This window comes from Syngnathus acus, chromosome 3, assembly GCF_901709675.1.
Source record: "Syngnathus acus chromosome 3, fSynAcu1.2, whole genome shotgun sequence".
NCBI classification, from domain to species: Eukaryota; Metazoa; Chordata; class Actinopteri; order Syngnathiformes; family Syngnathidae; genus Syngnathus; species Syngnathus acus.
The window spans coordinates 18,865,710-18,881,413 of record NC_051089.1 but is presented as its reverse complement, the minus strand read 5'-3'; the positions used below and the strand labels follow the sequence as shown (position 1 = coordinate 18,881,413).

At 42.5% G+C, this 15,704-nt stretch overlaps 1 protein-coding gene and 1 long non-coding RNA gene across 2 annotated transcripts; one reads left to right on the top strand and one right to left on the bottom strand.

Moving 5' to 3' along the window:
* The first annotated feature begins 464 nt into the window (after positions 1–464).
* LOC119120077 (low choriolytic enzyme-like) lies at positions 465–6,328 on the top strand. The gene is made up of 9 exons (XM_037246704.1): positions 465–549; positions 705–784; positions 3,371–3,442; positions 3,522–3,677; positions 5,114–5,234; positions 5,321–5,499; positions 5,615–5,696; positions 5,960–6,084; positions 6,223–6,328. Coding segments are annotated over exons 2-9 (807 nt in total). The 5' UTR covers positions 465–549; positions 705–714; the 3' UTR covers positions 6,225–6,328.
* LOC119120104 lies at positions 6,223–14,693 on the bottom strand. The gene is made up of 2 exons (XR_005097453.1): positions 14,231–14,693; positions 6,223–7,828 (listed from the first exon to the last, which is right to left on the bottom strand). It is a non-coding gene; the product is annotated as an uncharacterized LOC119120104 (long non-coding RNA).
* Between the last annotated feature and the right edge of the window lie 1,011 nt (positions 14,694–15,704).

Genomic DNA, 15,704 nt, shown 5'->3' with positions numbered 1-15,704 from the left:
CCAAACAACTTCTGTACATTATTTATATATATAACTCACAGCTGGTTGAGACTTTAAAATTTTGAAATATGGTCATATTTGATGTTTTTAATTTAGACGTCTATTTTAGGTCTATACCGAGACCAATTTAAATTAGGTCTATACATAGACCAGACGTCTAATAAACGTCTATGGCTGACAGGGTGTGTTCATCTGTGTGCATGTATGTGTTGGGGTGGGATTATAATCCATCCATCCACCCCGATTGAACCTCCTGCCAAGAATGTTGTCCATAGGTTTTTGTGGCATTCCGCTGACGATTATGCTTTGATCTACCGCTGCCCAAACTGTACCAATCTCAAACAATTTAACACTGAAATGGCACTTTGTGCTGACCATTGATGTTTGTACAAGTGTACAATTCCCACGGACATTTGCAATGTGTGTGCTTGAAACATATGTTACTGATAAGTCTATGTTTTGATAATCCATATTTGTTTTTCCAAGGATACAAATATATAAAAGCCCAGACAAAAATCTCATCTGTCAGGTCCAAAGAGAGGATTCAAGGTAGGCATACTTGCTGATTCTTGTAGTGGAGATCATGGAAATGTACGCTACACTAAACAGTTGTTATTTCTATGGGACCTGTTGATGCATTTTTTTGCTGCTTGTGCAACGGTACATCATCAATCACTATGTATTTCTTCTGTCTTGTACTACAGGTCAGCAAGAATGGCTTTTTTGAAGTTCTCAGCTCTGACTATACTGCTGCTGTCTGCCTACTGTTGGGCTGACAATGAGGTAACAAGCGTCACAAATTAGTCCTGTTTTTGGACTGAATAATCAATTGCAAAACCGGTGTTGCAACATTAGATATGTATGCCACTAAGACTACATCACTCGTGGTGGCAGCTGCTGGGCATTCAATTGAGGAGGAGCACAGCTCCATTTCGGCACACTAACAAGAAAGACTGCCAAAACTCCTTTGTCTCGCGTGTGTAATCCACCAATTCACTACATTCAGACCAAATTTCAATGTTAAACCGGAAGTGGATGCCCATAAATTAATTGGGTGGCAATAATAAATTAGCCAGCTGTTAAATGTTTTATGGATTATGAAACTTCTGCTGTTGGCCTCTCACACCGGAACACATGCCATTGTCCCAGAGAGAATGCCTCATCAGTTTTAGAATGTCCGCTGATGGCTGCTGAATAGTATTTTGACACACTGCAATAACCGACTTGGATTTGATTTTTACCCTTGGCCACGATGCAGAATGGGATCCTGGTTAACTTAAGTCATTTTAAACTTACTATGACAGCATGTGTGCGACTGACGGTTTTAAGTGTGTGACGTTTATGAACAGTACGCATGTGTCTGGAAGCGAAGCGAGTGGATTTAGTAAGACTGTGTACGGATGAGAAACTTAGAGCTGATAAGAACGAACGAGACAATATTGAGTTAAGTGTAAGAAGCAAGAAGAAAAAGAGTGCCAAATAAACTAGGATTGCAGTGCCATCTCTGCCTCCCTATGGTGTGTGTATTGTTGGGCCACTGGGCCCCTGTTGAAGATGTGAGACGACCGCGATGCTGCAGGCAACTTTGGCCTTGGGGAAACGTTTCCCTTGTGTCCCCTGACTAAGGTTAGGTGGCAAGCGAGAACGAATACCATAAGTGAACGAGGCTTTGTAAAGCTCTGGCAGCCACCGTATTATAATCAAATTACCGTAATTTTCGGACTATAAATCGCGGTTTTTTTCATAGTTTGGGTGGGGGGGGCGACTTATACTCAGGAGCGACTTGTGTTTTTTTCACAAATTTTTACTTGATCATTAACATCACTTACAAGTATAGTTGACCACTTCACATGTTATTTTTAGTATAGTTGATCACTTCACATGCTTTGATATCTTTATCTTGAACATATTCAAAACATGAAAAATAGAGAGAAAAAATCAAATAAAGTAATTAACACTTTAAAGCGCCATATCCTCTGGACATGTCCTCTGTCACCAGGATGACATAAAGGACGAGAAATTTGATCGATGGATTTAATGATTTGGAGTGACACAAATGGTTTGATAATATTGTTGTTTATGTGATAGTTATTTAAAATATAGTTTATATATCGTTGTATGAGCCTGTGGAATAATTTGAACTGCGGCGCGGCACACGGCATTGTTGACAAAGGACGATCGATGGATTTAATGAATTGGAGTGACACAGATGGTTTTATAAACGTGTTATTTATGTAATAGTTTTTTTTAAATAACTGAATGTTACGTCAGGCCCGTTCTCAAAGTCAAAAGTCAAAGTCAAAGTCAGCTTTATTGTCAATCACTTCACACGCCAAGACGCACAAAGAAATCGAAATTACGTTTCCACTATCCCACGGTGACGAGACATAGTACACGTTATACATACAAGCAAACAACACAAAATAAAAACAAGAAGGCACAAACAATGAATAATAAGAGTGATGAATAAATAATAAACAAACAACACAATAAATAAGAGGAGCAAAACGGAGCAAGTGTGCATACTCAGCTCCTCGTTTGTGTTTGTCACGTTAGCATACCGTATCGTTTATCCTGTTGTTGCTCGTTCATGTCTGTTCTTTGTGTTGGATTTTGTCGAATAAATTGCCCCCCAAAATGTGACTTATACTCCGGAGCGACTTATATGTTTTTATTCACATTTTTGGGCATTTTATGGCTGGTGCGACTTATACTCCGGAGCGACTTATAGTCCGAAAATTACGGTAGGTTTCTCATCTGTTGAACAAGTTTTTATTTTTTTTCGTTTGTTTTTTCACATGGACTGACAAAGGACAGACGGACAGACCAGTGACAGAAGCGATGACGGAAGTACTTTTAAAACAATGATGGCGGACGGATCATTATATTATAAAACAGGATGAACTGATGAGACCAAAATTGCGGACTGGCAAAAGTGGGTAAAGTGCCCATCTCTGAGAGTTACTTCCTCTTTAAAAAAAAACAACAATGGTGAGCATTGTAAATATGGCATACCAATTACAAAATAATAAAATAAAAGTTACAACTGAGTTTTTACAAGTTACATCAGAGTTTTTATAAAATTTAATTTAATGAAACTGTCGTTTTCTGTGTCGTTTTGGAGTTCAATTCACCTTCAGATACGTGCCATGTCATTTTTCTTTTTCCAATATCGGTTTAGGATGTAGTCATATTTATTTGTTTCAAAGTATATGTTCATCTGCATTTCTAATATATAATTTTCTCTCCTGTTCCCTCAATGATATGTTTCAAAACAACCAGGCAGGTATGTATCAAATATAATCGCCAGTACCTGCGTAAAGATTGTAACACCTTTAGCTACAAATGAAATCATGTTTGTGTCTCAAACCAGATGATGTCACAGAAGATCTGAGCAACCTTTCTGTGTCAGAACTTCTGGAGCGAGCCAATAGTAATCGGAGTGAGTATCAGCTGGTACAGTCTAAAAAAGTTCAACAGCGAATGACCAGGATTTAAACAATGTGAATTATGTTTTCCAGTCCGTTCAGCTGATGAGCCATTGCTCACTGAAGGAGACATTGCCATTGACAGTGATGTAGAGAGAAATGCTGACCCCTGCACCAGTCGAGGTTGTACATGGGGCAAGTTGAGTGATGGAAAAGTCTACGTTCCTTATTACATCGCGGGTTACTTCTGTAAGTGGCTTTAAGACTCTTATACGGTATAAAATTGTGTGTCCGCATTTCATGATTTTGCTGTTAGTGGATTCCTGGAAGGTTAAAAGCAGTGTGTTTAAGAATTTTGATCACCATTTAACTTTTCAGACCTTGAGATAAAGGCATTTAGGGTATTTTTGGATGAATTGCCACTACGCAACCTTGCTTGCTTTATTACGTGTGAGGGTCACACTTTTAGTTTAATAGAATGGAATGTATTTTTTTTATGCACTGATGCGGTTCAATTGGGCAAGAGTGAAAATAGCAAGTACATTAGATGCAGTCAATAACCTCTTTAAAACCTGAATATTGGCAGTATTCTGTGTGAAGTCATATGAACACGTGCAGAAATCCGAATATGCCCTTACTCAGGTGTTGAAAATTCTGAATAAAACCCCTAGTTTACCTCTTTTAACCCGAAAATCTTGGCTTATTAACGCAATCAGGTTACCTCCTATTTCAGGGGTGGCCAACCAGTCAGAGACTAAGAGCCACATTTTTTTACTGTGTACCCGCAAAGAGCCACATCCCCCCCCCCCTCGAATGGGTTTGCCCCTCCTCCTTTGCGGGATTTCACCTCATGCGCATGCGCGTTTGACGAAAGTACCATATTGAACTCAGGCGAAGCGAACACGCAGCGTTTGACGAAAATACCATATTGAACTCAAGCGAAGCGAACACGCACAAAAACAAACAAACAAATAAACCCACAAATGTTGATATGAACGTAAAGGAGCCGCATGAAACCCGGCAAGGAGCCGCATGCGGCTCGCGAGCCGAACGTAGAGGAGCCGCATGAAACCCGGCAAAGAGCCGCATGCGGCTCGCGAGCCGCGGGTTGGCCACCCCTGTCCTATTTGCTCACGCTCCTGCTTTATCCGTAAGGAATCTTGGTCTAACTTGAATACATTGATTTTTCAGTGTTTTCACATTATTTTTAAACAACCATGGTGGAGGTCGGTGCCAGGGCAAAAAAGTCGAAAGTGACAAGCGTGAATGATGTCTATTTGCACCATGACATCAGCACATGTTGTGTGTTCAATCATGGTATTCAAACTCACAAGTAGCTGTGTCTATTGAGGCATGTGAACTGGTTATTCCGATTGTTTCAGGAACTGGAATTTTAACCTTAACCCAAATATTGACAGCATGGAAATTTATCAATGGTGTAAACCAAAACTGGTTCTTTAATCTTTACAAGAGGTGGTTACATTAAAATGAGGAATAAGTATTAATAATAGTAATTAATTATATTCAATGTTTTCAAAATATCAATCTGAAAGCAAGGTTTTAAGCTAAAACCAACAGCCCAAAATAAATAACAATAATGTTAAAACCTATTTAAAATTTTTTTTATTCATAATTAACAATCATCGTGCTCTGAATAAGATACAAATGCTTTCTCATGCCGCTAGCATCCCGTGAGAAGGCCATCATCACCCGCGGACTGGAGTCCTTCTCTTCATTTTCCTGCATCCGCTTCAGGCCCACCAGAAGCAGTGACCGTGACTGGCTGAGCATCGAGTCCCAGAATGGGTACAAAAATGACAGCAATAAACAATTTCATTGAAAACCATTTTATAATTTGTTGTTCTCATCAACATCCCTCTTATTTTGTTCAGATGCTACTCCTTTGTCGGTCGTCGTGGTGGTAAGCAGGTGGTTTCTCTGGCTCGCCATGGATGCCTTTATCATGGCACTGTCCAGCATGAGCTGCTCCATGCTCTTGGATTCAACCACGAACAGACACGCTCTGACAGAGACAGCCACATCAGAGTTCTGCTGCAGAATGTTCAATCTGGTAATGTAGTTGATCATGTACTATATCAAGTGTATCAATTAATATTATTGGTATTTAACAATCTTTTCACACATCAAACCAAATGAACAAACAGACTTTTTTTTTTGTTCTTCAGGAATGGAGCACAACTTCAGGAAAATTGCCACCCTCAACCAGGGCACCTCTTATGACTACAACTCTGTCATGCAGTACCACAAGTATGAACAACTGGAATGCCCCGTACAAGGATACTGCCAGGGATTTGGGGTCCTACAAAAAATACGTACTTTGGGCCCCACCATTTCAAGGCTGATAATTTAAAATACCATTTTCTATGGCTCCAATCAGTCATCAGCCACCATTTATTATCCTGTGCAGCGTTCCTGGTCCTGTGACAGTCAGATGTCTTCTTGGATTCTGCTGTATGAACGTAATGTGACAATATTTTGGTTTTAACCAAGTGCTTTGTGTCATGTTTTAGGTATGCTTTCTCTAAGAACAATCAGCCCACCATGCTGCCTATTCCTAACTCCAATGTATCCTTTGGCAACGCAAAGGAGATGAGCCGCACTGACATCGCCAGGCTCAACAATCTCTACAAGTGTTGTGAGTATCCACCTCTGCAGACAATATCAATAAAAATAATTATATTTTTTTATTGTTAGTGTTATAAATATAATAACTACTAATAACTAGTAATTACTATTATCAATCTTACCTGACTGTTATGTTCCTTTGTTTCAGAGGAAGCCTTTTGTCAAAGTAACGAAGGAGCCATTGGGCATCAGAATTGCAGCTGTGAATTCAACAGCAAACTCTGTGATTTTGCAATAAATTTACATGAACATGAGATTTTGTGTCGAGTGAATTGTTTGCCAGTGTGAGTATGTGTGTGTGTTTGTGTGTGTGTGTGTGTGAGAGTGCGCATGCATGTGTGGTGATTTCCGCATTAAATTTAGATGAACAAGAGATTTTGTGTCAGATGAATTGTTTGCCATTGTGTGTGTGTTTTCACAATAATCAGGTTTGACCATACCCCAAAAAGATTCTATAATCAGGTTTTAGCATACCCCAAAAAGATTGTCTACAAACCCGGCCATCACACAAAATACAATCCAAATTGTCTTAAAATGGTTTAAATAAAATACTGCTGCTACCCATTCAACAGACAACAGGTCAGTAAGACAATTTGGATTGTTTTATTCGGATAAAAAATTCTGTATGAATAAAGTTTTGGTGATTGATTGCTTGATTGTCTCGAAAAGTGTCACACAAGGACTGAGGACCACCTGCAACCTTTCTAGTTGTTCTTTTATTACTCCATCCATTCATTTGAATGTAGTTCAATGAAAAGTTTGTGGTTAAAAGTCATATGTATTTGACTGTGTAGAATACATTTGGGTGATCTGTTGTTGGCTGAAGTGGCTATGATTGTAATTGTAAAAAGAAATGTTCTTGAGTTGGCACTGTCTTGGGACCAGCCAGGAGTCACACAAATCAATTGATGGTGGCAATATGAATGTGTTTTATTCCATTCCTGTAAGATACAGGTTCTTTGGTTGTTACATTTGAAAGAAAATCCAAAATTCCAAAAAAACGCTTGCGACCCTGGTGAGGAAAAGTAGTTCAGAAAATGGATGGATGGAAATCTGCTTCATGTATGTGATAAACATTGAGTATTAGTTGTTGAGAACACAGAAATTAACTTTTTTGTTCAACCATCACAACACGAAATTGCCAAGTAAAGCAGCAGAGGAGATGGCTCAGAACTGGTGTGGCCGCTACTCACACAGAGACCTTATATCATTCCCCTATTCTTACACAAGGAATCAGTGACTACTTCCAATTGTGAGGTTTAAGTCTTAGTTATTTCTTTTCAAATCTGTATGTTACCATTATTTTATGTCCGGCTACTAATTGTACACTCAAACCTGTCTAAAAAAAGCTCTAAAAAGACAAATTCAGTGGTTGCACATGCACTTGTCTATTGCATCAGCGACACAACAAAGTATTATAATCCTACCAAAATTGTCTGTGCTAATTATCTAAGCGGAGCTCCAGGTCACAGCTGTCTCTAACCGCGAAGGTAGCAAACAGAGTGATGAAAAATGCATTTCTCTGACCCAGACTTTATACAGTACATTTAATCAAAAGGGCAGTCCTTGCTGTTTGTGTGTTCTTTATTGTTGGCAGCCATGGATCTAATTGTGTGAGAAGCTGGTCAGCTAGGCCCTGCTGCGTTGATAATTCAGGAGTGGTCGTGTCCTCTCTTTGTAGGCTGTAAATTTCCCATGGGAGGACTTGTGATCTTCTGCTGCACTGCCATCAAAGAAGTTGCCTTGTCCTCCCCCTTGGGATTAAAGACTGATTGGATTGTTGTCCAGCTTCTGCAGACTTTGCAAATTATCTAACCATTTGAATCAAGTGTGTTGCAACAGGGAGCTATAGAAAACATGCAGGACACTGGCCATCAAGGACCGGCGTTGCCGACCCATGCTCTAGTTTCTCCAGACATTCTCAGGATATACAAATGAAAAGTAACTACTGCAAACAACACTACAGTTAACGAGTGTCTTCTAGATGGCAATTGCATAGTAAGCATAAATGTAACTCACTTAAATATAACTTCATACAGTACTTATTTTATTTTTATTTTTAATGTATTTATTATTTATTCATCACTCTTATTTATTCATTGTTTGTGCCTTCTTGTTTTTTACTTTTTGTGTTGTTTACTATGTATATTGTGTACGATGTCTTGTCACCGTGGGATAGTGGGAACGTAATTTCGATCTCTCTGTATGTCTTGACATGTGAAGAAATTGACAATAAAGCAGACTTTGACATAATACATGACTGTTGTCCAAAACTCCATGGGAAAAAATGTGTCTTTCTGGCAGCATCTTTTAAAGAGCACAAACCCCTTCTAAAATTCTGTACGGAATGGGAAGTCTTGCCCAGAGAATATAGTGTACAAGTGTTGAATAGCCAAGGTCTACCCAAGTCTTCCACCTGTTTTGAGGTCCTGCATCTTCCTGCACATGACTAGAATTATGAGTGTGGACATGCTAGCCTGCCTTAAATCCTCTGACTCTGGTTTTGGTTCGGTTTAGTGTTGATATAAACTGCGGTGACATTCTGGGTTTGCTGTTTCTTCAATACATTGCAACTTCCAATTAACTAGACAAATGACAATAGACAAATTCAAGAATAGCTAAACATGAAAGTTTCAATGGGGTCCCAAAGCCAGATAAGTTTGAACAGTTTTGATCTGACAGATTGTCATATAAATCTTGATTCAAAAGCGCGTGTGATTCATTAGCAAACAGGAATTATGTCTCTATTTAAATTTACTTTTATTTTTTAAAGTAATTTTCCTTATCCATGGTTCAATGTAGAAATGAACACGTTATGTACTGCATGTAGATCATACAGAAGGATTATAGATTTATGGTGAAAAATTGGTCTCTAGCCCCTTGTTTGCAAGAGGCAGTGATGAGAGGTTTAGCAGATTATTCTCGCTTAATCGGTGAATGCCTGGTTTCTGCAAAAATCAGGGACTGCAATTTGTAAATAACTAGCCTTCTTTCTGGGGCCGTCTCAACCTGCTGCCTGATGGACGGCCTTCACCCTAACCATGAAGGCGCCATCAATCTTCCTAGGAAGGTAGATTACTGTTTGAGCCGTTCATGACAGTCCACACTAGAGCAGGCCGGGCCACAGGTGGCTTGGCGACCTGTTAGGATGGGTTTGGAAAAGTTACTAGCGCTAAGCTAGACTCACATAATACACAGAGGTCTTTGTGTAGACTAGACCAGTGGTCCCCAACCACCGGGCCGCGGACCGGTACCGGTCCGTGGCTCACTTGGTACCGGGCCGCCAAGCCGCACAGGAAAAAAAAAAAATTATCGACGATCAATTAATTCAGGTCAAGACACTCGTCCCGGTCACGTGACATGTTTCCCCAGTCGAGCCCGCAAAGCTAATATGTGGTGACAGGCTAACTAACCAGGCAATGAAGCATTCAAAACTGCTTCAACACATGGAGACCAAGCATCCTGCAATAAAAGACAAACCTTAATCACTTCGGGTGTCATTGTCTCCAATTACATCTTATCCAAGATGGCGGCGCCCCAGTTGGCCGCGGCCGCTACGCGTCTCAGCAATCGACGAGGATATTCACAAAATATGTCGCCTAGGACACTACAAACAACACAAAGTTTAGTTTATCCATCCAGTAGAGTAGTGTACGATCGCCAGCGCCTGCTGGAGGTACGGTCATCGAGTGTTTTCGGACTCGTAGCCACAACTACCCTAGTCTGTTTGCGTAGCCTCGGAGTGCTTAGGGCGCTAGCCCCAGGAGCTCACGACGCAGCGGGCTCGCCGGGCAGCACACGCCGGAGGAGGAGTAAGCGTAGGCGGTGTGACCGGCGGCGAAAGCGCGGCTGTCGAGGTGGGCTAACGGCTAAGCTGAGAGCTAACCCCTACAAACCGCCGCTTCCATCCATCTTCCTCTCCAACGTCCGCTCACTGGATAATAAAATGGACCATCTAAGCTACATTCCGCGCCGACAGAAACAGCGAGCTAAGCGGTAAATCCCGAGGAGGTGGGCTGTGTGTCTACATCAACAACAACTGGTGCAAAAATGCTAGATCTGTCGCCAGCTTCTGCTCTTCGGACATCGAGCTTTTGACTGTTAACTGCAGACCCTTCTACCTGCCCAGAGAGTTTACTGTTGTTAGCATCACGGCTGTGTACGTGCCTCCTAGCGCTAACACTAAAGAGGCCATGAGGGTTCTCTATCGGACAATCAGTGAGCTGCAATCCACGCACACAGAGGGGGTTTTCATCATTGCTGGGGACTTCAACCAGGCTAGCAGGAAGACTATTCTCCCTCATTTTTACCAACACGTGGATTTTCCAACTCGGGGAGAGAACACTCTGGACTTGGTTTACACAAATATAAAGGATGCATTCAGAGCAGCCCCCCGCCCCCACCTCGGCTCTTCAGACCACCTATCTGTTATGCTAACCCCTGCATACAGGCCCCTGCTGATCAGAGCAAAACCCACAGTGAAGCAGGTGAGGGTGTGGTCTGAGGGGGCCATGGAGGCACTCCAGGACTGCTTTGAGTGCTCTGACTGGGACATGTTCAAATCAGCAGCAACATATGACAATCAGATCAACATTGATGAGTACGCCATGACTGTGTCAGCCTACATCAACAAATGCTCCGAGGACGTCAGCACCACTAAGAACATCATCACCCGAGCCAACCAACGACCCTGGATGACTGAGGATGTACGTCATATGCTACGAGCACGGAACTCAGCCTTCAAGTCTGGCGACAAGGAGGCACTGAGGACAGCGAGAGCCAACTTGAACCGTGCCATCAGGCTAGCGAAGCGAAGCCACAGTCGGAAAATTCAGGATTTTTTCCACGACGCCAATAACACCAGGAGTATGTGGCAAGGCATACGGGCGATCACGGACTACAACTCACCCTCCCCCCCGGTGGGTGAGGTTGATGCTGACTTCCTAAATGGTCTAAATAACTTCTTTGGGCGTTTTGAGGCACTAAACAGCACTCCGGCAGTTAAAACTGTTCCCCACCAGGAAGAGGAGGTCCTCTGCCTTGACTCAGCCGACGTGTGGAAGACTCTGAGAAGAGTCAACCCACGTAAGGCCCCAGGCCCCGACAACATACCTGGGCGGGTGTTCAAGGAATGTGCAGGCCAGCTGGCTGGTGTCATCACAGACATTTTTAACATCTCGCTGGACCAAGCCAAAGTGCCAGTGTGCTTCAAGGCTGCCTCCATCATTCCGGTGCCGAAGAAACCTCAAATCACCTCATGGAATGACTACAGACCTGTGGCACTGACTCCCATCATGATGAAGTGCTTCGAAAGGCTGCTCAAAGATCACATCGTCTCCAGACTCCCCCCAACATTCGATCCGTTCCAGTTTGCCTACCGGCAGAACCGCTCCACTGAGGATGCCATCTCCTCCGTTCTTCACCTGAGCCTGGTTCACCTGGAGGAGAGGAACACCCACGTGCGGTTGCTGTTCCTGGACTTCAGCTCAGCGTTTAACACCATCATTCCACAACATCTGGTGGAAAAACTGGAACACCTGGGCTTCAGCACCCCCCTTCGGAACTGGCTGCTAGACTTCCTCACCAACAGACCTCAGTCAGTCCGGGTCGGACAGAACACCTCAGATGTCATCACCCTCAGCACAGGCTCCCCTCAGGGCTGCGTCCTCAGCCCCCTGCTGTTCACCCTGATGACACACGACTGCGCCCCCAGGTTCACCACCAATCACATCGTGAAGTTTGCAGACGACACAACGGTGGTGGGCCTCATCAGGGACAACAACGACCTGGACTACAGAGAGGAGGTGGAGCAGTTGGTGGGCTGGTGCAGAGAAAATAGCCTGATCCTGAACGTGGAGAAGACGAAGGAGATCATCGTCGACTTCAGGAAGAACCAGCCTCACCACGCTCCACTGATCATCAACAGCTCAGCTGTGGAGGTGGTCAGCAGCACTAAATTCCTGGGAGTCCACATCACAGAAGACCTCACCTGGACTGTGAACACCACAACACTGGTCAAGAGGGCACAGAAGCGCTTGTACTTCCTGCGGAGGATGAGGAGAGCCCACCTGCCCCCACCCATCATGAGGACGTTCTACCGAAGCACCATAGAGAGCATTCTGACAAGCTGTCTCTCGGTGTGGTGTGGAGGTTGCAGCGCCTCCGATTGGAAGAACCTGAGGAGAGTGGTGAGGACAGCAGAGAGGATCATCGGGGCTCCTCTTCCCTCCATTCAGGACTTGTCATCCCAGCGCTGCGTGTCCCGAGCCCGAAATATTATCAGTGACCCATCACACCCCCACCATGGACTGTTCTCCCTGCTGCCCTCTGGGAAGAGGTTTCGCAGCATCCGCTGCAGGTCCACCAGGTTCTGCAATAGTTTTTTCCCTGCTGTCGTCAGACTGTTGAACATTCAAACGTAGCATTCCTCTGCACACTTGTAAATACTGCTTTTGTCTCCTGCACTGTTCACATACTTTATCACTGCTGCACTTTGTACTTTATAATTATCTTATTTCATATTTTTATATAGAATGTCACTTTTTTTAACCAGCCGAAATACCTCTACATTGCTGAAAGCCGTATGCAACGAAATTTCGTTTTGTACACACCTAGTGTTGACAAAATGACAATAAAGTTCTGTCTAAGTCTCTAAGTCTAGATGGGACCGGCTCGTTTCTGAGAAACAAACTCAGTGCTCCCACTAATTCAACGTAATGGTGAGTTTTATTTTTGTCATTTGTACTTGTTTTTATGTCAGTCGTATCATTTTATTTCATCGTATTTATATATTTATTATAAATGTATTATTTATTTATTTATATAAATGTATTATTTATTTATATAAATGCCGGTCCGCGAAAATATTTGACATGTAACCGGTCCGTGGCGCAAAAAAGATTGGGGACCACTGGACTAGACCGTCCCAATATGCATAGTGCTATAACATACACTGGCACACTTTCTACTGAGGTAGTAGACAACAAGTCTAGTCACTCTTCCCTGACCAATCTTGTTGATGATATGGTGCTCACTCCTAATAACAGTACGTGTGCCAAAAATTACTTAAATTCCTACAGTCGTCTCCTCCTGCCGCATTAATAATCATGTCAAATCTAAGGCGAGACCAAGATAACGCAATCTTACTCAACCAAACGTATCCCTCATGAATGATGAACTCTCATCAACGTATAAGACTCAAACTCTGTTTTATGAATATTGGATCACTCTCCGCGAAAGTGCTACTTGTTAATGACCTCATTAGAGACCATCATTTTGACATGATTGGTCTTGGCGAGACCTGGTTAAAACCTAATGAATTGCTGCCTCTTAATGAGGCCTTGCCTCCAAACTTTGTGAGCTCTTGTGTTGTGCGTCCTTTTAAGACGGGTGGCGGTGCATCTCCAATTCTGATCTCAGACTTAGCCCTCGCTTGAAAATAATGCATTTAAAACTTTTGAAGTTCTCGTCATCTGATGCACAGCCTTGATGTGGTTTTATCTTGCAGTTATCTACCTTCCACCCGGCGCTTACTTTGGCTTTTTAGATGCATTTGTGGCTGAGCTGGTAACCCATGCAGATAATATAATAATTATGAGGGACTTTAATTTTCGTATGAATTTACCGTCAGAACCACTCACTGTAGCGTTTCAGACACCAATTGATATGTTTGGTTTCACGCAGGCAATAAATGTTGGGATTTAGGGATGTTTCGTGGGATACGGTTTCTGCAGATTGTACGGACGGAGCGCCAGTCATGCTGAGAAGAAAGTCTGATTTGGTCCGCTAGTAAAAGCTGATGCACCAGACATTGTGACGCATTGTATTCTGCACAGGCATGCGTTGGCAAGAAAAACCTTGCCTCCACAAATGGCAGTCTTAAAAACTGTGGTGCAATGTGTGCGTGAAATAATGCTCTGAGGCACCGCACCTTCAGTGAACGATGTAAGAAATTGTGATGTAAAAAGGCTATTGTGGAAAGGGACATTATGTTTATAAAAGTTTTTATTTATAAAAATTTTGGAGAATAAGCTGAGTCATGATGTTGTATTAAATAAGTATAAAATTGTTAAAATAAGTATAACATTGTTCAAAGAATAAATGTGAAATGTTTAATTCTAATAAAATAATTACATCCATCCATCTATTTCATGTACCTCTTGTCCCCACGGGGGTCACTGGCATGCAGAGCCTATTCCAGAAGTCCCACCCACTATGCATGTTTTTGGGATGTGGGAGGAAACCAGAGTTCCTGGGGAAAACCCACGCAGACACGGGGAGAACATGCAAACTCCACAGAGGGACGGCCGGATGTGGAATCGAACCTGCACATATTAAAGAGTATTAAAGGCATTACAGACTATTTTTCTGACAGCTCAGAAACCAGCGCCTACTTGTCTGTTTTTGAATACTGCGCATGCGCAGGTCCCTCCTCTCCACCCTTCCGTTTTTTTAGGAAACACCTCCACACTCATGCACGAGAGCAAAATTTGCTACTACTATACACCTACTGCTCCTCAATTTTTCAATTCCTGGGTATAAAAAGTCAGCCCCTCTGCAAAATTAGAACAAGATAATTACATATTACAATTGCAGGTTTCCATACCCCCGATGCTGACCTGATGAGATAATCACATATTACAATTGCATATTAATATTTATATTTTAAAACGACCTATTTAACAGTCTGTCAGTGGTATGTGGGGAACAATTTTAGAAATATTATAGAATAAATTCGACGAAATAAGATCCTCTCTAATACCTTTAAGAAGACCTTTTATAATAATCTCATTTTAAAATGTAATGGATATATTACATACATTTATGAAAAAGGTATTTATTTCAAACTAATATTTTGACTGTATATAATAATGACTCTTGAGGGTTTCCATACCCTGATGTTGACCTTGTTCACTGACTCCAGTGAGGCAGCCAGCAGCACCTTCTTCGCCAGACCTGCGAGGAGGCTCTTTGCCTGCAATCAACTGACGCTGTTCGCAGCCGGCAGCACCTTCATCATCACAGCTTCTCGTTGCAGACGCTCGTCATCCATCCAGGCGGAGCAGGAGTTGCAGCGGGGTATAGACATACTGTCAGTCAGCCGGCCCGTGTGCATCATTGCGCTACTAGTTAGCCGGCCCATGTGCGAAAAAATAACTGCGAGACTACCCCCGGAGGTCAGCCTTTCAAAATTGAAAAGTTGGACTTGAAAAAATTGTGAGCACCGGAGAAGACCGAGTGTGGCCGCTTAAAGCTCCTTTTCGGATAGGTGGCAGGGGGAGTACCCCCTATATGGACTTCAGGGGATATGCAAGTCAAATTAACACTTACAGATTGCAGTTCAATACATAACCACTTATGAACAATTCAAATAAGCACGCATCGTGTTTGCGTACCTTGATGACAACAGACAGACGTGACAGAAATGGCAAGGGAGGCAACTCATTTCTTGCTCTTCTAAGTTAGCCATGGAAAGGTGAATTGTTTTATGAGGTTTTCAGAGGGTAAATGGGACCAAGTACCGTAATTTTCGGACTAAAAGTCGCTCCGGAGTACAAGTCGCATCAGCCATAAAATGCCCAAAAAAGTACAAAAAAATAGTTCTCATTAAAACTGTTCTGTCTCGGAAGG